The following is a 26,764-nucleotide window of genomic DNA, read 5'->3' as shown; positions in this document are numbered from 1 at the left end:
AATTTAGAGAGGAAAGTGTTTTAGATTATGAAAAGTTGAATTGATTTTGAAGGGGAGGAAAACTGCATATTATAATAAATAAAATAAAACAGTAATAATTTATTATTTATACCCCACCCATCTGGCTGGGTTTCCCCAGCCACTCTGGGCGGCTTCCAACAAAATATTAAAATACAATAGTGTCAAACATTAAAAGCTTCCCTAAACAGGACTGCCTTCAGATGTTTTCTAAGTCTGGTAGTTGTTTTTCTTTTTGACATCTGGTGGGAGGGTGTTCCACAGGGCAGGTGCCACTACCGAGAAGGCCCTCTGCCTGGTTCCCTGTAACTTGGCTTCTTGCAGCGAGGGAACCACCAGAAGGCCCTTGGCACTGGACCTCGGTGTCCGGGCTGAATGATGGGGGTGGAGATGCTCCTTCAGGTATACAGGACTGAGGCCGTTTAGGGCTTTAAAGGTCAGCACCAACACAATTGTGCTCAGAAACGTACTGGGAGCCAATGTAGCTCTCTCAGGAGCGGTGTTATGTGGTCCCGGCGGCCGTTCCCAGTCACCAGTCTAGCTGCCGCATTCTGGATTAGTTGTAGTTTCCAGGTCATCTTCAAAGGTAGCCCCACAGAGCGCATTGCAGTAATTAGCGAGAGATAATTAGAGCATGCACCACTCTGGCAAGACAGTCCGCGGGCAGGTGGGGTCTCAGCCTGCGTACCAGATGGAGCTGGTAGACAGCCGCCCTGGATTAACCTCCGCCTCCATGGACAGCTGTGAGTCCAAAATGACTCCCAGGCTGCGCACCTGGTCCTTCAGGGGCACAGTTACCCCATTCAGGACCAGGGAGTCCTCCACACCTGCCCACCTCCTGTCTCCCAAGAAAAGTACTTCTGTCTTGTCAGGATTCAACCTCAATCTGTTAGCGGCCATCCATCCTCCAACCACCTCCAGACACTCACACAGGACCTTCACTGGTTCTGATTTGAAAGAGAGTGGCGCTTTAAAAAAAAAAAACAACTACTACAGGAATTCTCTTGCCTCTTACCTTCCTTGACTCTGCTCTTTAGCCTCCTCCTAAACTTATTTATACCTTTCCTAATCAATTGCCCATTGTTTATCCCAGTTTCAAACACGCTTTCCACTTCAAGAATTAATTTTTTTTAAAAAAAACAATATTCAGCAAGTAGTCCAAATCAACATTTTATTTCATAATCAGATCCATTTATGTATAGGTAATAAAGTATCAGCATGCTACTACATAACAAAAGGCACTTCTTTTCATCAGGGCAAGTGCAAGATAGAGAACAGTTTACTTCTTAAAAGTGATTAGATATTCTGGATACGCCTGGATATCATTGAAAATGACAAACAGGGAAGGTTTAGAAACATTATCAGTCACACTGTCAAAGAGAACAGTGGGATCGGCTGCATTTTTGGGTTTGGGGACAACTAATCCTTGCGCTCCAGGGCAATATTCTCCGGTGAGTACTCGAGCAAGGTACATGTACTTTTTCCCATCAGCTTCTGGTTTTGAATAAGTATCAGAGGCAGAATACTGGGCATTTACAGCAAAATAGGTTCCATTTCCATATGCTGCAGCTGTAAAGATAAAGGAAAAGTTTAAAGCAAGCAGTAATTGCGAAGTACCATTATCCTTTCACTCTTGAAAGGCCCCAGCAACACACACATCAGTAGCAACAGTTTAACAGACACTTATCTGGGGGAGTTTCCTTTTCCTATTAGCAGACTACAAGATGTCATTGCAGTGATGCTGCTAACAATAGGGGTTTTTTTAGATGGCAGGTCTGCCTAAGGGTGTGCTTTTCTCATTCCAAGGTTCAACCTTGTCTATTGCCTGTGCTTTCTTTCTGTACACACTAGCAACACAACTTTCCTACATTGCCTCCCCCCACCCCACCCCAATTAGAAAATACTTGCCTCTCACCAGAGAGAGGGATAAACAAAACTCTCGAGTGTGGCTTCTAGCCTGGATACCAAGATGCTCTTGCAAAACTAAGCTCTGCCACGTGAGCAGAGTTCGGATCATGCACCTTGGGAATAAAGCCATCAATTGTGCTTGCCATTTACCCATCTAAGGGAAGTGGGACAGGGTGGGGCAGCTTTTTCCTGCCTTTCTGCAAGGCACTGTTTCTGCAGAGGCTCAGAAAGAAGGCAGAGGAACCATCTCCTCCTTGTTTCTAAGCTGTCCTGGTACTGCAGAGAGCTCTGTTTTTGTTTTTTTAAAAATATTTTTATTAAAGATTTTCAAAGGTAGTACAATGTCTCTCGTATTTTTCCATATAACATTTTCACAAATCAGTGTTGTTGAGACATTAGAAAAAAAGGGGGGAGGTGGGTGGGATGGGGAGATAGGTGGGGTGGGGTGACGATGTTTCTTTTTTGCTTCATATGAGTAGGGTTTGGTGTCAGCGTTGTTTATGTAGGTTCTCTGTTGTTTGCAGCAGAGAGCTCTGTTGAAAAGGAAAGGCTTTTTACCTTGCTTCTGAGCAAGCAGCTCAGATCCTTAAAAAGCAAAAAGTTACCCTTGCACTATTTGGGCATGACAAAATTCTTAGAAAATCTAATGTAAAATAGGAGTAAATCTACTATCCAATGCAGCCTCCACTTGCCTTGGGAACACTATTACACTTAACTCTTGTCAGGCAATAAAGGCTCAGCCAAAAATTCTGAGAGCCTCTGAGAATGAGAAGAGTCCTTCCTAATCAATGAATAGCAATAAACAGTTTGCAGCCAAATTTGTAATGAACTGTATACAAAAACAGTTTCAAGCAGCTGCAGTTTTTCTTTTCAGCCGTAAACTAACCAGTGAAAGGGAATACCGTATTTTTCGCTCCATAGGACGCACCGGACCATAGGGCGCACCTCATTTTTAGAGAAGGAAACAAGAAAGAAAATATTTTTCTGGTTTTCCTCCTCTAAAAGCCCTGGTTTTTTGGGGTTTTTTTAGGACCAGCTAGAAGTTTTGCAACTGTTTTGCAAAGGCAAAAGGCCTTTTTTTGAGGATCAGCTAAAGGTTTTGCAGCTTTTTTTTGCAAAGGGGGAAAAGCAAAGCTCCTTTTGCAAAGGGGGAAAAGCAAAGAGGAAAAGCCCCATTTTTATGGGGTTTAACTCACATTTCTGAAAAATCTTAAGGAAAGGGAGCTGTTTCTACTGTTTCCAGACAGATAATCTAATCAGCCAGTCACATGTCCTGGGGAAACAAACAACCTCCCTCTGCAGCACATTCAACAAAGGAGGGCGGGGCTGAAAGGGAGCCGGAACTCTTATCTCTCTCCCGATCTCTTGCTGATCAGTTGCTGAGCGGGGTCCTTTCAACACTCCCTTTTCCCTTTGTAAAATAAAAGGCACAATCTGCTTTTGGCCCCTGGGCAATTCGGCTCCAGGGACCACCATTCGCTCCATAAGACACACAGGTATTTCCCCTTACTTTTTAGGAGGAAAAAAGTGCGTCTTATGGAGCGAAAAATACGGTACTTATACATTTTCTCCTCTTTTATAATAGAGACATAATCAGACACACTGCAGCGGGGTGGGGTACAATTTGTCCTTTTTACAATACTGCAAGATGAACATTTTTAGTTTATAATGTCATGTTATTCTTTTGATGCCATACTTGCATCAAAGCACTTTTAGTAAATGACTAATAAAATTAAATAAAAATAAATAAAAATAATAATCACAGATGGGGAAGGTATAAAAATTGCGTATTGTAAATGCTGAAATGACAGTACCGGTATATGTTTCTGCAAACATTGATGCACAACAATCACTCTCTTTTTAACCCCATACATAGAAACATGAGAGAATAATGTGTTTGGCACATGAAGAGTCACTAGCCATTCATACAAAAGCCACACTTTGATAATCAACTAACCATGCATTCCTGCATAACTTCGATTAAACCCGTAATCATTTATGAGCTTTATCGATGAAAAAGCTGTTCCATGAAAAAGGAGCTTCTCGTTATTTGTATGGCCATTTTTGTCATCCATCTCCTTCTTTTTTATTTGGTACTGCTGCCATTTGTAGGGATTTTGGATCCTCTCAATCTACAAGTAAAAAGACAGAGCACCGATAACAACCAGTATCATCACTGGGAATAAAATTTTCAAATTACTTGAACAAAGGAACAGATTTGGACCCTTAGGGTGAATCAACCCAATACTAGCTACTGCTTTCCAGTAGCACAAGTGCTAAATGGTCGTAGGCAGAAATGCTTCTGAATAGCAGCTTCTAGAAACCGCAAGTGGAGAGAATGCTGTTGTGTTTAGGTCCATCATGAATATATATATATATATAAAACATGTCTAGAGGAGCCCTTGGTATAAGCTGTGTACAATGGAAGGAGGGACCCCACAGAAAAAACAAACAAGACTTTGAAAATAATGTTTTTACCTTTTCAATAGTAAATACTCTGCAAGTCTGGAGAAACATCGCCTTCACAGTTTGATATTCCTCCATTTCTGGTTTGAGCTCCACTATTTTGAGATGCGCTTGCCCCATGTCTTCCCACTGTTCAGGTAAGTCCACTTTACCTGTGTAATGAACATGGTGCTGTTAGTGTCATGACTAAGGACATACAAGCCTATTTCAGGACACTTTTCAGTTTCGTTATGAACTTTAAGTTTGAGGTTTCAAGCTAGTATTTTGAGTGGCATTGCCATCAGTTGTCATTTTAAATTGGTGAGTCATTATCACGGTTTGTGCACCTGTTCCAGCTAGGCAAAATCACTTGAGGAGAACACAGAACAGGGTTGGGAAGGAGTTTGGCCTAGGTACCGGTAGATTCCTAAGGGCGAGACAGACAGGCCTGAAAGCCCACATCTGACTCCTTTAGGAGAGACAGCTATGTATGACTCAGGAGAAGGCCAACTCCTGGGCAGCTGACTTAGAGCAGTGTGGTCTGACTGAACAAGTTAGCTATTTGCTCTATGCAGGCCTCAGCTAAAATAAAAGTTTTTCAGCCATTAACTCAATTTCTAAATGAGGAGGAGGAGGAGAAAAAGACCCATGCAGCACCATGCCATCTGTGAAACTACACTTAATAAATTGCAATACACAGCAGGCAACTTTTAATATAAGCAAATGCCCAGGAAGGTTGCCAGCAGAAAGGAAGTTGAGGTTTAATCTGGACTCAAGGCATATCTCCTTCAGAGCTTTACTAGGCAAAAATGTTGGATATGCACAAGTGTGTGTTTGTGTGTGAGGGACAGAGAATACAAGGGACAGAACATGCCTTAGAAGCTTACTTTCAGCTTTTGATACACGGCGAAGGGTAATGCTTCTCCCCTGGTAATCCACTGCACACTGTTTACTTGGGTCCACTTTGTACCATTTGTTCCTTATGGTTATTTCAAGCTGGTGTGTTGCAGATTCTAAGTGCATATTTGTCAGGCTATCAAAGGCTTTGTATTTCCCATTGTCTTCATACTGCCACTCTACAAAGTTGCTGAGAATATCTGCCTTTGACTGCTCCTCCATGCTTTGGACCATGCTTTTAATTACCGAGCTGGCTGTCAAGACATCTTTGGTTATGCCAACAATACGGAGGGAAGGAGAAGAATCTTTATCCTCTAGCCTAAAAGCAACATGCAGCTGCTGCTGAAGAGCTCTCAGTTTTTCATATTCGCTTTCTCCAAAATATGAGATCCATTTATCTGAGACAACCGTTTCATACTGGCCCTTTAAAATCAGACCCTTAATCCAAGATTCTGCCTCTTCCACGTTCTTCCGGCTATCACCACAGATCTGAAAAATGGTTGGCTCTACTGTTCTCTCCAAAGGTATTGTAGGTTTAGCTCCCTCAGGGGATTTTTTGAAGGTAAAGAAATCTGCAACAGAACATCAATTCAGGGACAGGTTATGCTTTTAACTACTTAATGCATCTGCAGCCAAGAAATTCTACACATATAGAAGCAGTCTACTTACTTAATACTCTATCAAAAAAAGATTTTGGCGAGGATGTGTCACCGTGCTTGCTTGGTGCAGCTTCTTTTCTTTGCATACTTGCAAAAAAAATACTTAGAAGATTTGGCTGGAAAATTATTATTTTAATAATCTTCACCTGTGGAGAAGGTGTTTGACTTGTGAAGTCTACTATAGCATCTATCATATCATCGGCCACTACAGCTGGGTCACGTTTTGCTTGACCTGCAATAATAATAAAAATTCTGGACTAACAATGGAACAAATAAACTATCTTAATGAACCAATATCAACGGAAAAGGTAACTACTGGCATACAACAAGCAAAAATAGGGAAATCGCCAGGACTCATATCTACCCATTATAAAAAAATTCAAGAAATCATAATTCCTCCACTGAATGAAGTAATGAATGGAGCCCCAGAAGGAGACAGCACACCCAAAACTTGGAAGAAGGCGTTCACAACACTAAGTTCCAAATCTGAGAAAGAGATACAGACTTCAGGCCCATCTCACTATTAAACAATGATTATAAACTTGTTTCGGCTATTTTGGCAAAAAGAATGAAAGAAACTCTGAAAACATACATACGTGAAGACCAAACAGGCTTCTCACTGGACCAACAGATGAGGAGTAATATAAGGAACATTATAAACATAATCAAACTCTTAGAAAAAAGAAATGATAAAGAAGCAGCGCTTATATTTTTAGACACAGAAAGGCCTTTGTACAATACTGTATTACCCAAACATACATACACATAATGCACACACCTCTATAATGCACACACCCAGCAGGCAAGAACCATTATCACGAGTTCAAAATAATATCCCAGCCAGGCAAAAACACTGAAGGAGGGTGTGGGGGCAGGGCTGATGAGGAGTGGAGCAGCAGTGTTAACGATCTTAACCTTCCCCATGTTTCTTATTTAGTACAGGAGTGCCATATAGGACTATTTTGTAAACCACTTAGTAGTTTTGTTGCAATTGAGCAGTGCCTACATTCTGCTGAATAAAAAATAAAAAACCTGAGCCACCACCATTAGCACCACTGGAAGTTCAATTATGCCGCCCACTTACTGCTACACCATTGTTTTCCCTCAAGGCCTGAGGGATACAGACCTGTCCCAATTGCAGGAAAGGCAATAGAGGAAAATTGCCTTTGTTCACATTCCGAGAGAGCTTTGGAGACTTGTGCCTTGGTATCTTCTTGGGCCACAAGGTGGATTACATTTTTACACCTCAGGTTTCCTGCTTGCGTGCATATGAGATTGTTGTGAGGCTGAGTGGCTGAAAGAAATAAGGGAGGGGGAAGAGTGATTTGTTGTGGAACAAACAAGGCAGCCTCTACTCAGGAGTATATGCCTTCCATCTTAAAAGCCTTTCCATACAATTTTTGCGTGCACAGAGCTCCCATATCCTTCCACAATTTTGTTCCAAAGATATCCTGTTCTTCCAGTCCTTAAGTGGCAATATTTCATCTCTGGGGCAGATGCTGTTTTGCCCTCAACAACATTCACACCAGGTAGGGTGTTGGAAACAACCCAAGTATCCAATTTTCTGTGCTGCTTCCCATGCCCTCTAGGCAAGCGGGGCCTCCCCTCACTGCTTGCACTTTATACCACTGATAAACTGACAATCAATGCAGTTCTGTTTAAGAGGGAGACATTTATGTCTCCAGGTATGCAAGAACTATTTTGTGAAGCCTTTCAGCCCACTGAGGACTGAAGAGGTTATAGCAGGGCTGTACATTTAGCCCCACCCACAAGACCATGACAATTCTCCTGGTCCCTCACAAAATAAGGAGGAATCTCTGCAGCAGGCAGTCTCCACAGATGCAAAAGTTCCCTGCACAACTCAGAATCCCTCAGGGACAAAAAGGAGAACACACTTAAGTTTGCCTGTGTGAAGCAGGAAGCAGAACCCAATGATTACTTGGAGAAGTTATTGGCTACCAAGACCAGCCAAAGTTGATGGGACCACTGAGCAACAGCCCATTCAGAAGGAAGAAGACAAGGCTCCTACTTACAGATGGCTAACATTACCTTCTGCAGCTAAATGGCATGGGACACTTCATAGCCATGTGGATGACCAACATGCAATTTCCTGCCAAATCACAGACACTACTTTTGCACTGGCTGTATACAGTTAAGATCCAATAACTTGTTAAGGATCAATTAAGAAGCAGGGAAGTGCAAAGCAGCAAATGAACAACAGTCACTCTCAGTTATCTTCGGGCATAAACAGCATTTAATATGTTTCACTGGCCTGTAACTACTCATGCTTCAAAGATCAAGAAAGTTGTTGGCATTCACTACTGACCACCAGTGCTGGGCAGCGGTGGAGAGGAGAACCAAACCCACCCCTGCTTATGTAAAAAGTAGGTTTGTACCTAGTTGAGCACATTCCTGTTCCATCCCTGGTCCAGCTCCTTCCAGAATTGCTTTGGAGACACCTTAAATAAATAAAAATTATATTTCTCTGAGAAAATAAGATTACCAGTAAAGATTAACATCCCACATACAGCAAAGGATACATGCACATACAGTGGTACCTCGAGTTATGTACCCGATCCATTCCTGGGTGCCGTTCGCACCCCGAAAAGTACGTAACCCGCAGACATGCGCAGAAGCGTCCATGTGCCGAAATTCACTTCCGGGTTTGCGGGATTCGTAAACCAAAAAAACGCAACCTGAAGCGGATGTAACCCGAGGTACCACTGTATAGCCTTAACTAAGTTCCTATGAATGTTGCATACATGCATGCATAACTGAATTCAGTATAAAAGGAACATTCCCATGATAAATAACAATCAGGTGCCTGGTGAGGAACTAGAAGCGAAGTCAAGGCTCTGCTTTGTGGTTCAGCTCTCTACTGCTCATATAGAGACAAGCATTTTATTACACATCTGATGCTTTGTAAAATCCCTATCACTTGGCAGAATGATACTGAAGACCAAGCTATACTGGGGTAGGAAAGCTCAGGAAATCCCAGGGCAATTTTCCCACCTCTATGGGATCCCTGAGAACAGAATGGCTGAGGCTTTCTATTGATGTCAAAGCATACACAGTTGGTTCTTTTTCTGTACAACACACAGCTGTGTGGAGAACAGAGTGTGCGTGGAATATGACTTCTCGACCACAAGTATGTTAATTACAACCCCCCAACCTCCAATATTGCAGTGGAAGGCATAGTTCTGTAGAAAGTGTATCACATGCCTCTGCCAGCTATGGGACTTTATTCCGAAACTAGAACGAACATCATTCCTTTCAACTGAATTAAGACACACAGCTACAAATAAGGCACTCGCTTATCAATACTGGAATGGTGAGGTTGGAGGGAGTACACCCAGGCATATATACCAATTACAGACAGACTGGTTCCAGGGAATGACCTCATAGGTTTTGTAACATACCAACTTTAAGATCAAACGTGGTATTCGTTACGTTCACTATAGCATCTGTGGTTTCTTGGGTGATATCTCCACATTCCACCTGCAACATAACTGAGCCAATCTGCATTTTATGAACTCCAGACTTTGGCGATGAAATACTCCCAAAGGAAACTGTAAAGGGGAAAAAAGGGAGATACGTGTCTATATATTTGGCTCCCCTTCTCCGAAGCATTTAGCTGTAGGATATTTACGTATGCACCCAATGCTTTTCAGGAGATGACTCTTTGTGCTCAATTCATCGTTTTAATAAAGCTTTCACCCCAGTCAGAACGTTGAATTGAATAAAAGCAGCACAGATTGAACCCAATTTGGTCCCCACTAGACACTGGAGCTTTTCAAAAGTAGGCATAGTCATAGCACAGGGGTAAGCAATGCAGTGCCCTCCAGGTGTGGTTGAACTACAAAACCCACCATCCCAATGCCCATGTTGGCTGCAGCTGGTAAAAGTTGAAGTCCAACAACATCTGGAAGGCACCACATTGCCATCCCTGGTCATGAATGAGCAACACCAAGCCTCAGGCACACGCAGTCCCATTTTCCCCTTCTCTGCCCCTAATACAGCGAAGGAAGAGGTTGAAAGCATCCAGTCCCTGACAAATAAAATCATTTTTATTTCTTTTGCTAGAATCCACACTGGGCAAAAGATGGAGTTTTCCCAGTCTGAGCATAAAATGATTAGTTTGAAACAGAAGGTGGCTTCTCACAAGCCATGCCGTAAGAGAAAAGCGGAGGGCTGGATACCTAGCAAGCACAAGACTCACTGCTACCTGAGTTTACTTTTCACACTGCTTATTGGGACTAACTTCACTGCTAGTCATGGACCAGGATTCCAAAGAGCTGCTTTCGGGTCACACAAGATGCTTGTAAGTAGCCCAGTGGAACCTGTGAGCTTTTCCTGTTCTGAAGGCTATCCCCATGACGTATCACAAAACTACTTTTTGATCATCCCATTTCAAAATGCAGTCTGTCACATGGCTCTTGTTCAAAGAAAAATAGGGGACTCTTGTTCAAAGAAAAATATGCACATACATTTGGCGTCACAGAACTAGCTCTGCTGCTATTTGGATACTGGTCTATGTAGAGAGAATAAATATATATTGGCTCATCTTCTCCCTTATTCTACATGGAAACCTTCAAATATTTTCTACAGCTTTCCTCAGTTCTTTCAGCTTTTCTTCCTCATTAGGAGATGCCAGAATTCCCAATATTTCTGGGTCAAGCTCCAAACGTTTTGCCTTTTGTTTTTGCAGGGGCTGGTGGGATTTTCTGAAAACAACAAGATTTACCTTGACCTAGCTGTTGGGAACTGTCAGGTACTATATTTGTTTGGCTGGGATTCAGCCTGTTGTTTAATTCATCTGTAAATGCCTAGAGGAGGGGAAAAAATCCACAATAAAAACAGGCTAAAACTTCAAGGAGGCTTTTAGGGTTTCGTTATAATGAACACATTATCAGGAAAAGAGACAAGAGGGATGTCATGTGGTATTTCTTCTGGAACATCACTGCCTTTGCAGTCATTCTGTTGAAATTATGAAGCCATGTTTACCTTTTAACTGTTTAGATGAGAGGTTTGAAAGAGTATCGGCATTGCCTCTAAAGTTTAAGTCTCTTTCATGAAGGTGAGTAGGACTCGGTGTGTGTTTAATGCATTCTTGTCGTCTGCATGACTAGCAGAAGCAAAAATATTGTGCCAAATAAACATATGCACATTTGATAACTTGCTATCAGTCACTGATGATCAGCTATGACAGCAACCTCAACCCCTGCAGGGAACAGCTCTCCTCAGGAGGGTAACCCTTCCCAGCAGGGCTTGAAATTACTGCAGTGCCTGCTTTCTGCAGGACTTGGCTACACTCCACAGAGTTCCTGATCAGAAACTCCCATTTGGTGTCAAAACTCAAAAGGCAATGCACACAAGCCCCACTTGCCAAGGAACGATCAGGAGCACAACTATTCCTTTGAAGCTGCATCTTTACCTGACATCAGGCAGGGGGTGGATTGGAGAAAGAGACTTCATAATAGGCAAAACTGGGACACGTGCTAGGATTAATTTACACCAGTGAGCCAGAGGTTCCTTTCCAGTGATTTATGGTGCAAAAGAACCAGCTTTCGTAAAGCAGAAAAAATTGTTTGCAAATACTATTCAAGCAAGACCCGTTTTTGACAATACACAAGACATGGGCTGCATTCTTTTGTAGCATCTAACACTAAACAAGAGGGGATCAAATGGTCCAGAAAAGCAGGTTGCATAGCTTCAGTGCCCATTTGTTTCACTTCCCAACCAATCTAGCACTGAGAAATAACTGACATTAAATTTGCTATGTTTTCTGACAGCTGCCTCTGCCAACCTGGTGTTGTCCAGATGTTCTGAACTACAGCTCCAATCAGTTGTGGTCCAAATTATCTGAAGGGCACCAGTTGACAAAGGCTATCCTGCAGTTTGAGTGAAATTCTCCTTCCCTCCATTTTTCTAGGACAAGAGTAGCTCATGTGCTGTTCTTCAGATGTTATTGGACTACAACTCTCATCATCCCTAACCATTGGTCATGATGGCTGGGGCTGATGGGAGTTGGAGTCCAACAACATCACGAGGACACTGCATTGGTTACACCCATCTAAGGAGAAGAAGCCACAAAAAACGCATTTGGTGGGCAGGGGGTCACATTTCTATGTGGCACTTGAGTATTTGTGATCTAGCCTATAACACCTTGTTGAGAAAAGTAGAACAGGTAGGATGATGTTAGAGAATATCATCAAACTGGAAGAGGATTTTTTTTCCTTGCACTGATGCAGTAATTTCATTGATGCAGATTGTCCCAACCAGCTTTTCTGCCTCACTGTCCATGTGTTAATGTACAATATAGGAGCAAGATAACACATTGGCCATACAATAAGGAGAAGCTTCATATTTTGAGGGACATGCTAGATCTGACGGGGGGGGGGAGACTGCTCTTGAAACACTTAGGATCTTCTAAAGCTATCTTTAATATCGAATAGCTGTCTTTAACAAAAGGGATGCTGCAAAAGAGATAGTTACCTTGATGGTACCTGTATCACTCGGATGCAGAACAAAATGAACTTCTTTAAGAGAGCGGGGATTTGCTTTCCGACTGAATTTGAACACCTCGTCGAACATCACTTTAGCAACAAACTGCTTGGGAAATAGTAAGTTACCCGTCCCAATGGCTGGGATCGCGATGGAATTCAGAGCAAGCTGCTCAGTGGTTTCCAGACATTCTTCAACAATCTCTCCCAGGATCTGGAGGCCGGAAAAGGAAACATTTTAGAACCTGCAGTTTAAGCGTTTCTTGACAGGTGGCATCATCTAGATATCTGCAATTAAATGGTTCCCAAGATAAACCAAATTAGTTGTACGAATGCAAGCTCTTTCCAAGACAGCCAGCACAGCTGGATTAATCCAGATAAAAGGAAATGCGTGTGAGTTGAATGGGTCACTGCCAAACTTCCCCAAACCAGCAAGATGAAAAACATCTAAATCTGGATGGGCTGAAGGCAGCTATCCAACTGAAATTGGAGCATAACACATCTCCGGTCAGTTTTTCTGAACACTTGACTAGTGGAAGCTGGTCCATTGGGGGAAATGGCGGCAGTGCCCTCCAACCTCAGTCTGCTTGCAGCCAGCTCCCCACCTGCCTGCCTTCTCCCTCACAAGCAGCCCCTAGTGGCACCACCTGTCAAGTTTCCTCCTTTTCAGCTTTAGTGCTGCCCTTGTAGAACCCAGCAGGCGGAGGGTGGGCTCAGCCTGCCATTGGCTCCAGCTCCTTTCTGTCGGCTTGCCCACATTCTGCCCCAGCATTCCCAATGGGAACCAGCCACCACTGCATTGGACCGTAGTATAGAAGCCATACCTTAGATTTTTTACCCTGATTCCAAGAAGGCAAATGGGCATGCAGCACATGAAAGCAACCCAGAGCATAGCCATGTGTTTTCAACACACATCCCTCTTTGATGTCCTTTCCTTGGCCTTCTTTGGTTAATTGCTCCTGGAGTTCGATTCCTGCTCGGGCAAGCAGAGCCTTGGAGAGCGGGCCTTTGTCCAGCTCCAGGTCTCTGGAAACGCTGTTGACAATTACATTCGCCTGAAAAAGGAAAAAGGGGAAAAGACAAGCCAGGAATAGCACATGATGGCAGGGGACACCAGCCCAGCCATCGTTGCCAATGCCACCACAGCGACCCCACCGCAGTAAAGTGGGGTCCCACTTATCTGCCTGCCCATCCGTGCAGAGATGAAAAACTTGCAACCCTCCAGATGTTCTTGGACTTCCAACACAAGAGGGAAAATGTTAGAAGCTGCAAAAGAGCTCTACCAGCTTTAAATATAATTAAGAACACACACACTCAAAATCTAGAAGTTGCAAAAGCCATTAACTATTGTAGGGGATGGGAAAGAAGACGTTTGTGTAGATTCTGTAATTTTACTCTGTGGCACCTAGGCCAACAATGGTGTAAACAAGCTTCAATTTGTACATATTGCAGCAGACACAATGCTACTGTGCAGGTCACTAAGAACAGAAAAGTCCCTTCCAAATTCACAATTCTTTGATTCTATGATTCTACAATCTCCTTCGTTTTTTCACCTTTGTGCTTTTCTAACTAACTGCACTGAAGCAGTTTTTATTTTAATTGCATTGACCATTTAGTCCACTCCACACTATTTAAAAAAAGAAGCTTGAAAAAACTGCAACAACTTACTGTGGAGTCTTCAATTCCCATTTTCTGTAGTACTATTTTCACACCTTCAGCCGTAGTTACTTCTTGAGGTTCTCTCCTACTCTTTGCAGTGTGGCTCTTAGTTTTGGAGGTTAAGGAAGACTTAGGTGGCAGTAATCTGTCTGTGAATATTTCATTCAAGGCTTCTGACAGTGCCCGAACAGTATTTTCGTTAGAGTCTACAAGGAGTATCTCTTTTAGGCAGCCACTCCCACGGGATTCTTCCAAGTGTTCCTTAATGGATGTTACAATGGTATGGGCACACTCTTCTAATGGAAATCCAAAAATCCCAGAGCTTATGGCAGGGATGGCTATGGAGCGATGGTTATGTGTTTCTGCCAGGTTTAAGCTTTGCTTCACAGCTTCCTTTAACTGTTGGGTACATTTGTCTTTTTCTGAACTGTTCCACCTCGGCCCAACTGCATGTATCAATTCTTTACATGGTAGATTACAAGCACCTGTTCTAACAGCCTGGCCAGGCTTCAAACATCCATGCTTCCTGACTAGGTCATCGCACTCACTTTGTAGCTGTGAGCCAGCTGCTTTTAATAGCGCTCCTGCAAGGCCACCAATGTGCTTCAGGTCTTCATTGGATGCATTGACCACAACATCAACCGAGTAACGGGTCAAGTCACCCTTATGAACTGCTACTACGGTGCCATCTTTTAGCTTAACTTCACAGCTTGGCAGTCTCTTTTCTTCAGGTCTATTCACATCTCTGCCCTCCTCTTCACTTTCTTCCGAGCTTTCCTGAATCCTGATCAAACAGTTAAATTGTTGTCTGGCACCGGCAACATATAAATGTTCTTGTTCCTTGAAGAATTCTTTGGCTCCTGGTTTATGCATTACCATTTTAGTACAATACAGAGAGGACAGGGTGTTTTGAAAGAGCTCAAGTCCCTTCAGGACTTCTACCCGGGGTCCTTCCAGGGAAATCAGCCTACGATTTGCCTGCGTGCCAAAACGGATTGTTATGCCTCGCCGCTCCAAGCTAAGCCAAGTATTACGCTTCTCCTCTTTCACATACATTGTAACTGCTGTAGATTTAGTCACGATGGTTTTTTGTATTTTCGTGTTTCTGTCGACAAAATCAAAGATCTTCTGATAGGCTCTGTCTACATCTTCGAAATAGCCTGCAATCACTATTTGATCCTCCATCTCCTGAATTCTGATGGTTTCACTTGAACAATTATTCAGTTGCACAATCTTGCACAAACTGTTGGTCAGTTCTTTCCACTCTCTCTTTCTGAGAATCGAGTTGTCCTCCAGTTCAACACATTTGCAGGTCAACTTCGTCTTCATTTCTTCCTCAGCCCTTTGAAGGTCCTGGCGAGCTGCCCCAATCAGTAGAACTGCCTCCACATCAAGCTCATAGAATGCATTGATCTTTTTGGACCAAAATAAGAGTTGTGATAGATGTTCATTATCTACATGTTGCATAAAAAGAACAATGTAAGGATGAATATCAACATATCGTTGGTCCATGCGGGATATCCCTTCCAAGATGTCGCTTTTTATTTTAAAAACTTCAGCAGCTACACCATGCAGAGTTATAAGCCCTTTGGAAGCATCATATGCAATCTTTAGATCTGGGTACTCCATGTGGATACTAACCTGTAGTCCAGTATTGTTTAAAATAGTGTATTTTCCAGCAACAACAGGAAGAGTTTCCTCTATTGTTTGCTTCTCTCTTTCAATCTTTTTAGCAGCTTTTTCAATGAGCACCTGCATTTCTTTCTCCAAGCACGTGACAGGTTCTGGTGCCCCAACCAAGACAACTATCCCCTTTGCAATATCGGGCAAGATCCAAATGTCATCTTTTACTATGTTGTTTCTTATGGCTTCCCAGACTTCAGCATTCAATACACACTTGGCAACCTTCTGCTTAGACAGGAACTGTGTCAAACAGGTAGAAACATTTTCTTGCCAGGTCTTGACCAGGAAGCTTTTCTGCTTAGATAAGGCAAGAGAAGGACGCAGGGTAATTTCTGGGTGTGAACAATGCCTAGCAGGCCACTCAACCTCACAATAGCAACCTGCCATTGCATGGCTGATTTCCTGAAGTCCCTGTGGATTCTGCTGTAAAAATTGCCAGTGGTAGGGATCTATTGGCAGTCTGGTTGGGTCCGGCATCCTAATTTGTGGTCTCTCTTTCCCATAGAGAGCTGCTCCCAAAGAGGCATAGTATGGATGAACAAGAACTGGCACCCTGTTAAAATCATGCTTCCGCTTCAAGATGGTAGTTACATCTTTAAAAAAGAGAGAAAGAAGAGACACGACTACCATAAATACAACATGATCAAGTTCGGATTAGCGTGCGACTCCCTCCACGCTACCCAACACTTACTGTGCTCTGCACTGCATAGCCCCCTCCACACTACATTAGACTTGGACACAGATCAATATTGTAATCTAATCATCACCCCACATGGCCAGAGGGTTTCTCTTCCCTCCTTCAGATGCCAAGACTGCTCAGGATCACTTCCAGTTGCCTTCCCTGTGACCATTTCACTTTCTGGAAGATTTCTGATTTCTGTCAGAAGGGTCAAATATCCACCTGCTTGTTCCTTCAGCCACACCTAGCTGTGTCAGTACACCATTCCAGCCTGCTTTCCTCCACCAGCCCTGCCAACACCCTCATCGCCATTGCTTTCAAATTTCCTACGTTCTCCAGGTTCTCTCAAACTAAAACTGGTGCAGTTTCCAAAGCAGAGGGTTGTATTTTGTTTTGTGCCCCCGTTTTGCAATCAAAATGACTACACTCAAGACTAAACTCAAGGGATGAGCTGCATTTCTCCTAATACATCAGTTCCACAAACTAATACAGTATAGCCTAGGATAAATTATTACAATGCAATCCTAGGCATGTTTACTCAGAAGCATTCAATAGGGCTTAGTGGCTTTTGCATGGACAGGCCACCTTGGCAACTCTGGCTGTTTTCCTGTATTATATTCAGCAGAGACCTAGAAGAGCCTCTCAAACCTCATTGCAAAAGAGGTTGGAGAAACAAGACTGTGGCTTATTTGATCATGAGAGAAAATTCATGAAACAAACCATGGCTTAGTGAGATGCATGACCACAGCCAATGTCAGCATGGCAAACTTTTCTCTTCTAAGAATTACAAAAACAGAAAGACCCACAAATATGAAAATATATTGTACCTTCAATGTACTCAAGTATTTTATTTGTCCATACCATGACATTAATAGGCTGTTATATACAAGAAAGCTGCTCAGTTAAGAGACTTATTCTGCTGTTGATGCACGAGCAATTTGTTGAACACTCTTCCCAAGATTTTAAGATTATTGGGACATATGTGAAAATGACTTATTCATAAAAACAGATCCGTAACCAGTTGTTCCATGGTGTGTTGTTAATTGTCCCATTTGTATTAATGTTTATTTACTTTTTTCATAAGCTTCTTGAATACATTACAAATATATTTTTAAATTTGTTGGTTTTTTCTGATGTTTGTATTTTGGTACTTGGGGACTCTTGCTGCAAATTGTACTTCATTCTCTTCCCAAAAGTCAGAAAGCTAGGCAAGTTGATGTTTTCTTGTTCTTCCTACCTTCTGCCTACAAGCCACCTGATTACCACCAAAATACATTGAACCCAATGATTATTACCCTGCTTTTTGCAATAATCCAAGATCATGAGCCCACCTTATCTAATAGTACAAATTACCTTTGCTATCCTGAAAAGTAACCACAGCTGAATTCTCTTCCTGAAGGTAGTTGACATCTGACACTAGTCCACCTCCATGCTTCTTGCTTTCAAAATAGACAATGATGAAGTCCCTAGAGATGCCTGGCGGGATGTCTTCTACCAGAATGCTTTTTGTCACCTCCAGAGAACGTGCAGAAATGTGTAATTGCATAGCCCTATGGTACTGATTGAAGTCTTTGATAAATTGGTCTATTTCTAAAAGATAATTTAAAGAAATAGCAGTAAGCAACACAATTAACTATGTGTACTGAGTATTAACCAAGCTGCCCCAAGGTGCAGTCACTCACATCTTCAATCTATTCCCATTATTTCTCTCCACTGCACAGGATTTCACCTTGTCTTCCCCATCTCCTCTTCTTGTATCTCATTCTTGTTCCAAATTCACATCCCCAAGGAACAATTCTTATTAGACTTGCTATATCTTGCTTCAATTACCCTTCTGTTCATACAGCCAGGATGACTGCAGTGATAGAACCTCTCCCTCCACTGCTGCCTTTGTGATGGCAAAATTAATGCTATCCAAAAGAAAGACCATGTGTCTTCTTGATATACCTAGTATGGCACAACTCTTGTCATACAGACAGAAGAAGAGGAGTTTGGATTTGATATCCCGCTTTATCACTACCTGAAGTAGTCAGCGGCTAACATTCTCCTTTCCCTTCCTCCCCCACAACAAACACTCTGTGAGGTGAGTGGGGCTGAGAGATTTCAGGGAAGTGTGACTAGCCCAAGGTCACCCAGCAGCTGCACATAGAGGAGCGGGGACGTGAACCTGGTTCACCAGATTATGAATCTACCGCTCTTAACCACTACACCACACTGGCTCTCAATCCAGGAGTTGCCAAGCAAACACATGCATTCAGAAGCATCACATCAGGAGCTATAACATTCAACCAATGCATCGGTGAGTTCAAGGGTGGGGAACATTTGGCACTTCAGATGTTGCTCAGCTCCAGCAAGCATGTACAACAGCCAGGGACAATGGGAATGTAGTTCAGCAACATCTGCGGGGCTAAAAGCTTGGAAGGCCTGGGCTAAACACAATTTTTTAAAGCTTTCGAACAGAAAAAGGTGCACCGGTACATTAGGTGGTGGTAGATAAATTTTAGGACATTATTTTTAATACAAGTATTTCTAAACATGGCAGGTGGCAAGCAGTGTCTCAGGAGGGAACCCGCATACTTGAACAAAGCAAAGGTTTTAGACATTTGCTCAATTTTAGAAGGGATACTCTCAAGGGCTTGCCATTACCAGAGCACCATCACTTCAGCTAGGGATGGGGAACCTGTGGCCCTCTAGATATTACTGGACTGCAGCTCCCATAATCCCTGGCTGGGGTTGAAGGGACTTATAGAGACCAGATACATCTAGAGGTCCACCTGTGCCCTATTCCTAAGTTTAACACTATGGGGCAAGTTGCAACAAGTTCAACGCTGAGTAGAAATCTATTTTCCTTTCCTTTTCCAATTGCCTGGCTCCATTCTCTCTCTTACCAATAGGCTTGATGAAACGGAGTACTGCAGCACTGAGCTCTGGCAAAATTTCCACAGTGAAATCCTTGTCCGATTCTGATAAGCCACTGATGTTCTCTACCAACAGAACTAGCATGCATTCGTCTACGGCCTCTTGCAAATCGTTCTGAACAACAGCGAGAGAAGCCGACGTTTGTGACACAGCTTGGGCAGCCTCCTGCTGGGACTGTCTGACTTGAAGTGCAGTTTTATTTACTACATGACTCTCTCTTTTCAAAACTTCCTGAGCATCTAGTTGGAAAGAAGCACAAAGAATAACAACCACCTCATATTCCAGATACCCGAACATAACATCACCCACAAGAAAAGCCTTATTATTCTGGACAGTGTCGGCATATTCTAGATGTGTACACATTCCCTGCCTCCTCACACCATGCTCCTTCAACTCAAGATCCTATTTCAAGCTTCTGGCCCAGCATGTGGAGAAAATATTTAAGTTGGTTATTGTATCCTCACACCCTCTCATCACCAAGGCTTATGGTAGGTGATGGTTTAAAATGGAGAATAAACACTTGCTTAATTTATTCATTATTCATACTAGTAGCCTGTTGAGCCCAGGGCAGGTTACATAAAATATCAATGTTGTTGTTATTACTATTATAATTTATTACCAGCCCTTCCACTTAAGATCTCAAGGCATATCACAACAACTGAAATACAGTACAGTTGTACCTTGGTTTTCAAACAGCTTAGTTCTCAAACGTTTTGGCTCCCAAACGCCGCAAACCCGGAAGTGACTGTTCCGGTTTGCGAATGTTCTTTTGGGAGTCAAACGTCTGACGGGGCTTCCGATTCCTGCAGCCAATCAGAAACCGTGTTTTGGTTTCCGTACGTTTTGGAAGTCAAACCGACTTCTGGAACGGATTCTGTTCAACTTCCAAGGTACGACTATATTATAAACTGAAAATAAAGTGAGCCCTACAAATATGCATCTCAAGTGTCAAAAGCCAGGGTAAAAAAGTGAATCTTCAGCATTTGCCAGAATGGTGGTGCCAGGTACACCTCTGTGGGGAGTTCAACAACTTAGGGGCCACCACCAAGAATGCCCTCTCCCAGGCCACCACTGCTGGCGTGAAATTCTGAGGGTGGTAGAACAACCAGGAGGTTTCCCTTTGTCAAATTTAGCACCCAATAGGGTCTGTAGAGAAGGAGGCAGTCTTTCAGGTATTTGAGGACCAAGTCTTTTAGGGCTTTAAAGACTAACACCTTGACTTGAACCCAGAAATGAACTGGCAACCAGTGTAGCTGTTCTAAAACAAGGGTTATGAGATCTAAATGGAATTCCAGCCAGTAACCTGGCTGCTGTGTTTTCACAGAATTGTAGAGTTGGAAGGGATCCAGAGGGTCATCTAGTCCCGGCAATATAGGAACAATTGAAGCTTCCAAGTAGTCTTCAAGGACAGCCCCACATAAAGCACACTGCAGGGGCGAGCAGGACCAGAGGCAAAAGTGAGCAGGGGAGTAGAGGCAATTTATTCCTTTGTTCTGTAGCCAACCAAAAATGGCCTGGGGAGAGGAAGTGATCTGGGAAAGTCCAAGACCGAGGGGCACGTTTGGCTCATGGGTCTGAGGTTCCCCATCCATTGTAATATATATATATAACTAGCCCTGTCTAAAGATACCTTCTTTGTTTGCAAAGGTGATGATGAATTGTTCTCCATCTTTAATGCAGGACTTGATGGGGCCCCCGCCAGAGTGCTTCTTACTTTCGAAGTACATCTCTACAGTCTCCAGCTCAACTTCGTTCCCCACAGGCATCACTACCACTTCATTGAATTCCTCCTGGGTCACCAACTTTTCTGGCACATATTTTGGAAATTCTGGAATCAAAAGGCAAAGAAAGACAACGTTTCCTACACTGACTACAAACCAGCAAAACCCATCCCAATTTAAAAAAAGAAAAGTTCTCCAAATAGCAGATTTTGAATATTCTTTCCCAGAAAGAAGCATACTTACAAGGCTTGTATAAAAGCAAAAAGTATCTCATTGTTGCTTCCCAGGATATTTTTTTAAGTAACTTACCCAGATCTTTGGGTTCTTCAGCTGTAACAGGCTTCTGAAAGCAAGACAAAAGTAAGGCATCAGAAAGTAGACACTCTGCCCAGAGGCACAGACTAAAAAAATGAGTTCACACAATGAAATATTCTTCCATGTGGTCTGTCCTACCAACCCAAGAAACCCACGTGTGTTGAAAACACAGAATGTCAGCCTTAGACATGTGCTCTACACACCTGCCTGGGAGCATGTCTCACTTTTGAGTAAGTATGGATATGATTTAAAGCTGCTGCTTTAATATCCCACACTTCAGAGAACCCTTTCCATACTGACTCGATGTTGATAAATTTCGGGACATATTCTAGGGCCTAGAGTTTACACAGGGCATTTGCAAGGCCTGCTGAGCCTCACTATCACCCCAACCAACCGATAATGCACCCAATGCATCCCTAAAACCAAAGGACAGTAGTGGGAACACAAGCTACATTTCAGGAAACTTTTCTGCTACTCCTGATATTCACAGAACTCTTGATAAGCTTCCAGGGAATCCTAGAGTTCTCAGGTACAGAGTTTGAACATCACATTACTTGGGGACCCTCAACAAATACATCCCTTCTTAGTCATGGTCTCCATCACTGTGTCACATTTCAGCCTCTGTAGCTACTGGAATTGCTTCTGCATGGAAGATGCAATATACACTGTATTTCCCAAGTGCAAATTCACTACTAAGGGGACCAGAATGCAGAGTGGCAAAATAGATTTTTGGCTATACAATAGTTCCAGAGCAGAACTGCATGTGACATTTACCTGACTTGCATTTGGTTCTTGCCGGGACTCATCGTCAACTGCTGCTGCTTCCTCTGGAGGCAAGGAGACGGCCAGCTTTAATTTCTTTTTTTCAGGCACATCAAGTTCATGGTTGTTCATGTTAAGGACTCTTTGCCTCACTAAAACAAAAATCAGGAAAGCCATCATTATATCAAAGTAACCTGAGCTTGTAGCCTTAGGATACCATCACAAACCACCTCGTACTGTCAGACCAATGGTCCACCTAATCCACATATAAATCAAAGTCAAACTGTGAGCAAGCAATTACATGGGCATTCAAGAGGGGAAATGGCAGGTGATTTGCTTCTTCCCCAATCCTGCAAGCCATGGATTGCATCAGGATTACATCCAAACCCAGGCTCATGGGTCGTCTCCTTCAGACAAACCATGAGTCATAAGCCACAGAACAAGCACTGACTACAGGTCAGATTTACCTGGAGCAAGGCAACATTCAGACACAATGCTAAGCCAAAATACCCACACACTTACTTGTTCACACTTAACCATGATTAAGCTTGTCTGAGAACCAGGCTTCTGACTGGTAGAGGTTTTCTGATGGGAATCTTAGCAGAAATAAATGGGAGGTACATAATCCTGATACATGCTGTTCAATGGCACATCTTAGAAATCTGAGTACCAGTATTTTAAACTGGGGAAAGGAAGTTTAGATGCATTTATTTGCCTTAACCCAAAGCCACAAACTCCATGCAACTCAAATAAATAGCACTGAGTTACACTGCTGTGTAGACACAGCTGCAGCTATGCTGTTCTTTTTCTCAATTCAGATTGAAGCTGGTTTGGGAAGAAAAACATCCAAATGATGCTGAGGTAAATCAACAGTTGAGGTAATTGTAATCTATTGTGGTATTTTAATTTTTGTAGTAGAGTTGTGTTTTTTTCTTGATTTTACTGCTATATATTTTGTAAACCACTTTGAAGGTGTGTGTTTTTTACAATCAAGCAATGTACATGTTATGAAATAAATAAATAAATATAAAATGTAGCATATCGTAAGAAACATCAGGACAGTGGCTGCACCTCTTCCCAAATTAGGGGAGGGAAACCTCAGGATGCAGAGTAAATGGGAGGCTGTAAACAGCCTTATACAGTATTGTTAGTAAAATGAGGGGCTGCACCCCTCACTATGAAATACTACATTTTATATTTATTTCAGTTTTAAGAAGTGAATACTGCTAGCCATAAGCAAAGAACTAGCTTGTAAGAGGGTCCCGAGTTTAGAAACCAGAAGTGAAACTGAACATTTATGGAATTCCTGGAAAAGAAAGCTGAGAAGCAATCACAAATAGAACATGCAAGCAAACAAAAAATTCAGCTTCTCCTTCGATGCAAACCTATAGATGTCTACACAGAAGCCCCATTAAGAACAATGGAATTACGCCCCTGTAAGCATGTTTAAGCTTACTCTACCATGCAGGGGCGTCGTAGGGGGGGCGGAGGGGGCGGGGGGCCCCGGGCAGCGCCCCTGCTGGGGGTGACACATCGGGGGCGGCCCCGCCCACTGGGCTTTTTTTAAAAAAAATTCTTTTAAGGCTATTTTCGGCACTGCCGGGGTGGAGCCGCAGGGGCCGCCAGCGAGTCGGGGTGTCACCCCCCTCGCTGGCCGCCCCTGCGGCTCTGCCCCGGCAGCGCCGAAAATAGCCCCCGCCCTCCAGCGGTTTTCCGCGCCGCTGGCTGGCTTGCGGAGCCGGGGCAAGGAGAGGGGCGGGCCAGCGAAGAGGGGTGACACCCCTATTCGCTGACCTGCCCCTCTCCCTGCCCCACTTGCGCTCCCCCGAGAGGGCCCGGGCGGGGGCTTTGGGAGCCTCTGCGGGCAACAAAGAGCCCCGAAGCCGCTGCTGTAGCAGAAAGGGGTGCCAGGCTGCGGCTTCGGGGCTCTTTGCAGCCCGCAGAGGCTCCCGAAGTGGCGGCCCGGCATCCCCCGGGGGCGGGGCGTCACCGCGTATGCGTGTGTCATGACGCACACACCGCGATGCCCCGCCCCCGGGGATGCCGGGCCGCCGCTTCGGGAGCCTCTGCGAGCTGCAGATAGTCTCGAAGCCCCCGCCCGGCATCCCCCGGGGGCGGGGCGTCGCGTGTTCGTACGTCATGACATCATGACGCACGCACACGCCGCGATGCCCCCACCCCCAGGGGTGCCTCGTGGCTTCCCACCCCGGGGCAGCCAAGGGGCTAGGAACGCCCCTGCTACCATGTACTGGTATCTGTTTGCCTCCTAGTTTTTCTTCCTCACTTTTTTTTTTTTTTAAACTGTGCTTGGGGTTGCTGCTATTCTCTCAATTTCCGCTGCAAGTTTCTTCTAAAACTTGGCGACTTGTTTATTAACTAAAACAAAGTCGAAGAATGTTCATCTTTCGCAATGAGTCATCAAAACTCCTTTTAAGGTGAACCATCCTCAATCAGCGGGCGCAGGCAGTGGACACGTAAAAGTAAAGGAACGCCAAGCGTATTATTTGTTACAGAAAACACTTCCACTGAAGCTTACTTCTGAGTAGACGCATACTACGCAGCGCCCTATCAGACGGATTTCTACACCCACAAAGCACCGTCCCACGATGGGGATTGATTCATTCATTTCCTTTCCCCAATAAACATCTTGATTTCCTCCCATATTTTGTCTACAAAGTCGAGAACCAAACAAGCTCCTCCCAACCCACCTTCTTCCTCTGCGAAATACACCACTACCCGCTGCTCCTTGCCGGCTTCCACGCGGATCTTGCACTCTCCTCCTCCTGATCTCTTCGAACTCTGGAAGTAGAGCAAAAGCTTGTTCTTCAGACTTTTGGAAACCTTGCAGCCCCAATTCGCTTCCACCAAGACCGGGAAAACGTAGACCTCCTCCCTCTCAGCCATCTTGGGAAATGGCTGAGCTTAGAAGCAGTTTCTCGCTCAAATGCAAAAAAAAAAGAGCAGCAGCCTCGTTTTACTTTCGATTTTCGTTTCCACTATAACCCCTCCCTTCTGTTTCAAGCCTTCCCCTTTTGCTCTGAGCAGAGACAGCTCAGCCTTCGTAGAAGCTGTTTCTCGCGTCCCAGCTGACTTGTGAAAAGTTTCGCGTTATCTTAAGGGAGAGGGGGCATCTGGACGTATGCAGAGCGCACATACTAAATAACGTCGTAAAGGATCTACAAGGGGGACGCTCCTTTTTCTAGTAGACTTGAGGAGCCTCGGCTCCTTTTATTTTGGAGATTAAGCATTATCTTAATCTACTTTACCGTTTTACCTAAACTTTCGAACATCCTGTCTTTTTATCTGAACAGTCCTTATTAACAGAATAACCGGGGGGGGGGGACTACAACGGGGCGGAGCGAAACCGATAATCATCCATTTCTAAAAAAACGCTCAGTGATATCTGCCAATCATGTCTACTTAGAAGTACGTCCCACGGAATGCAATAGGACTTGCTCCCGTGTAAGTGTATCTCTAGAATCAGATTATTCTTCTGGGAAAAGATACGGGGACAATTCAAACTTCATCGACATCCTTGAACTAACTGTTCAGTGGATGTGCGTCCGCTGTTTTATCTCTGCGGAGCGTTAGCTCGCTGGGAGGCCGAATGAGGAAATGCAAATAATTCAGTTTGGAAAGTCCCAGGTGGCGTCAGAGATTTCAGACTACTGTTTGTTGTGAGCCTTCTGAAGAAGAGGAAAATTTGAAGGAGATCCAAAGCTATTCCTTGCCTAATCTGATGGAGCTTTCATTTATCATGTGGTAGTGCCTTTTTTTTTTTTTTTTTAAGAAAAGCACTTTATTAAGAGCGATTTTGTTTTACTAAATATTGTGCTGTGTCATTGGTCAAGAGGATATAGGATTCCAGCCTGAAAGGTCAGGTGAAATAATCTATTCTAGTTAAATGCATAGAGTGCAATAATCTTGCCAAATTTTCAGTTTTGAACCCAAAGCATCAGAATCCGGAGGTGGGAGGCAGAAAGGAGGATGCTCCCCCCCCATGAGGAATATGTGCCCCTCCGCATCCTGTTGGGAGCCAGCTCCCATCAACCCCAACCAATGACAACTGGCACCAGGCATAGTGATGGCAGTAGGGTTGCCAGTCATAAACACAATCCTTCAAAACCCCAACATAAATGAGGTGGGTGTGGGTGTTTTTCATAAATATTTCAGGCATTCAAGCAGAAAACAATACTCCAGTTTAGACAAATTGAGAGGAAAGTCCTGGGAGGATCTTGGATAAGCTGCCTTCAGGGGATTCCCCCATCCTTGGCTGGAGTCCATTTGTTCATCCTCTCCATCTAGGCCAGCATGGTTTAAAGGTGCCTTGGGTCAGGGCTGGTGCAAAATCCAATCACATCCAGCGCATGGGCAAGGAAAACCAAGCAGCAGAGTACCCAGACATGTGCAGTAGGCAAAGAAAATCCAGTGCTGTGTCCAACTAAACACACACGCAGGCGGCAAAGTTTGTCAGTTTACTGAGGTTCAACAGCTTAAGACAGTGGTTTTCAACCAGTGTGCCGTAGCACCCTGGAATGCCTTGAATGATGGTCAGGGGTGCCATGGGCAACTCTGGCCTCTGTCCCTCTTTCCTTC

At 43.7% G+C, this 26,764-nt stretch overlaps 1 protein-coding gene across 1 annotated transcript; it reads right to left on the bottom strand.

The window, feature by feature from the left end:
• Window positions 1–1,164: 1,164 nt before the first annotated feature.
• Window positions 1,165–25,183, bottom strand: LOC117054489 (protein mono-ADP-ribosyltransferase PARP14-like). The gene is made up of 19 exons (XM_033163371.1): window positions 24,877–25,183; window positions 22,181–22,320; window positions 21,401–21,434; window positions 21,001–21,198; window positions 19,340–19,609; window positions 17,805–18,041; window positions 14,099–16,365; window positions 13,255–13,485; window positions 12,423–12,644; window positions 10,672–10,753; window positions 9,347–9,496; window positions 8,324–8,386; window positions 7,054–7,221; window positions 5,938–6,159; window positions 5,259–5,840; window positions 4,918–4,929; window positions 4,405–4,538; window positions 3,884–4,058; window positions 1,165–1,587 (listed from the first exon to the last, which is right to left on the bottom strand). Exons 1-19 carry the CDS (start codon window positions 25,070–25,072, stop codon window positions 1,298–1,300), a joined length of 5,673 nt encoding a protein of 1,890 aa, XP_033019262.1. The 5' UTR covers window positions 25,073–25,183; the 3' UTR covers window positions 1,165–1,297.
• Between the last annotated feature and the right edge of the window lie 1,581 nt (window positions 25,184–26,764).

Source organism: Lacerta agilis, chromosome 1 (assembly GCF_009819535.1).
Source record: "Lacerta agilis isolate rLacAgi1 chromosome 1, rLacAgi1.pri, whole genome shotgun sequence".
NCBI classification, from domain to species: domain Eukaryota; kingdom Metazoa; phylum Chordata; class Lepidosauria; order Squamata; family Lacertidae; genus Lacerta; species Lacerta agilis.
The sequence above is the reverse complement of the archived record's forward strand: the minus strand, read 5'-3'. Positions and strand labels throughout refer to the sequence as shown.

Bases quoted from the DNA above. Each gene is read 5' to 3' on its own strand.
- LOC117054489 (XM_033163371.1), bottom strand. From the start codon at position 25,072: ATGGCTGAGAGGGAGGAGGTCTACGTTTTCCCGGTCTTGGTGGAAGCG. The intron at 22,321-24,876 runs GTGGGTTGGGAG...TTTTTGTTTTAG, and splicing joins GTATTTCGCAGAGGAAGAAG to TGAGGCAAAGAGTCCTTAAC. The intron at 7,222-8,323 runs GTACAAACCTAC...TATTTCTTTCAG, and splicing joins ACAGGAATGTGCTCAACTAG to CCACTCAGCCTCACAACAAT.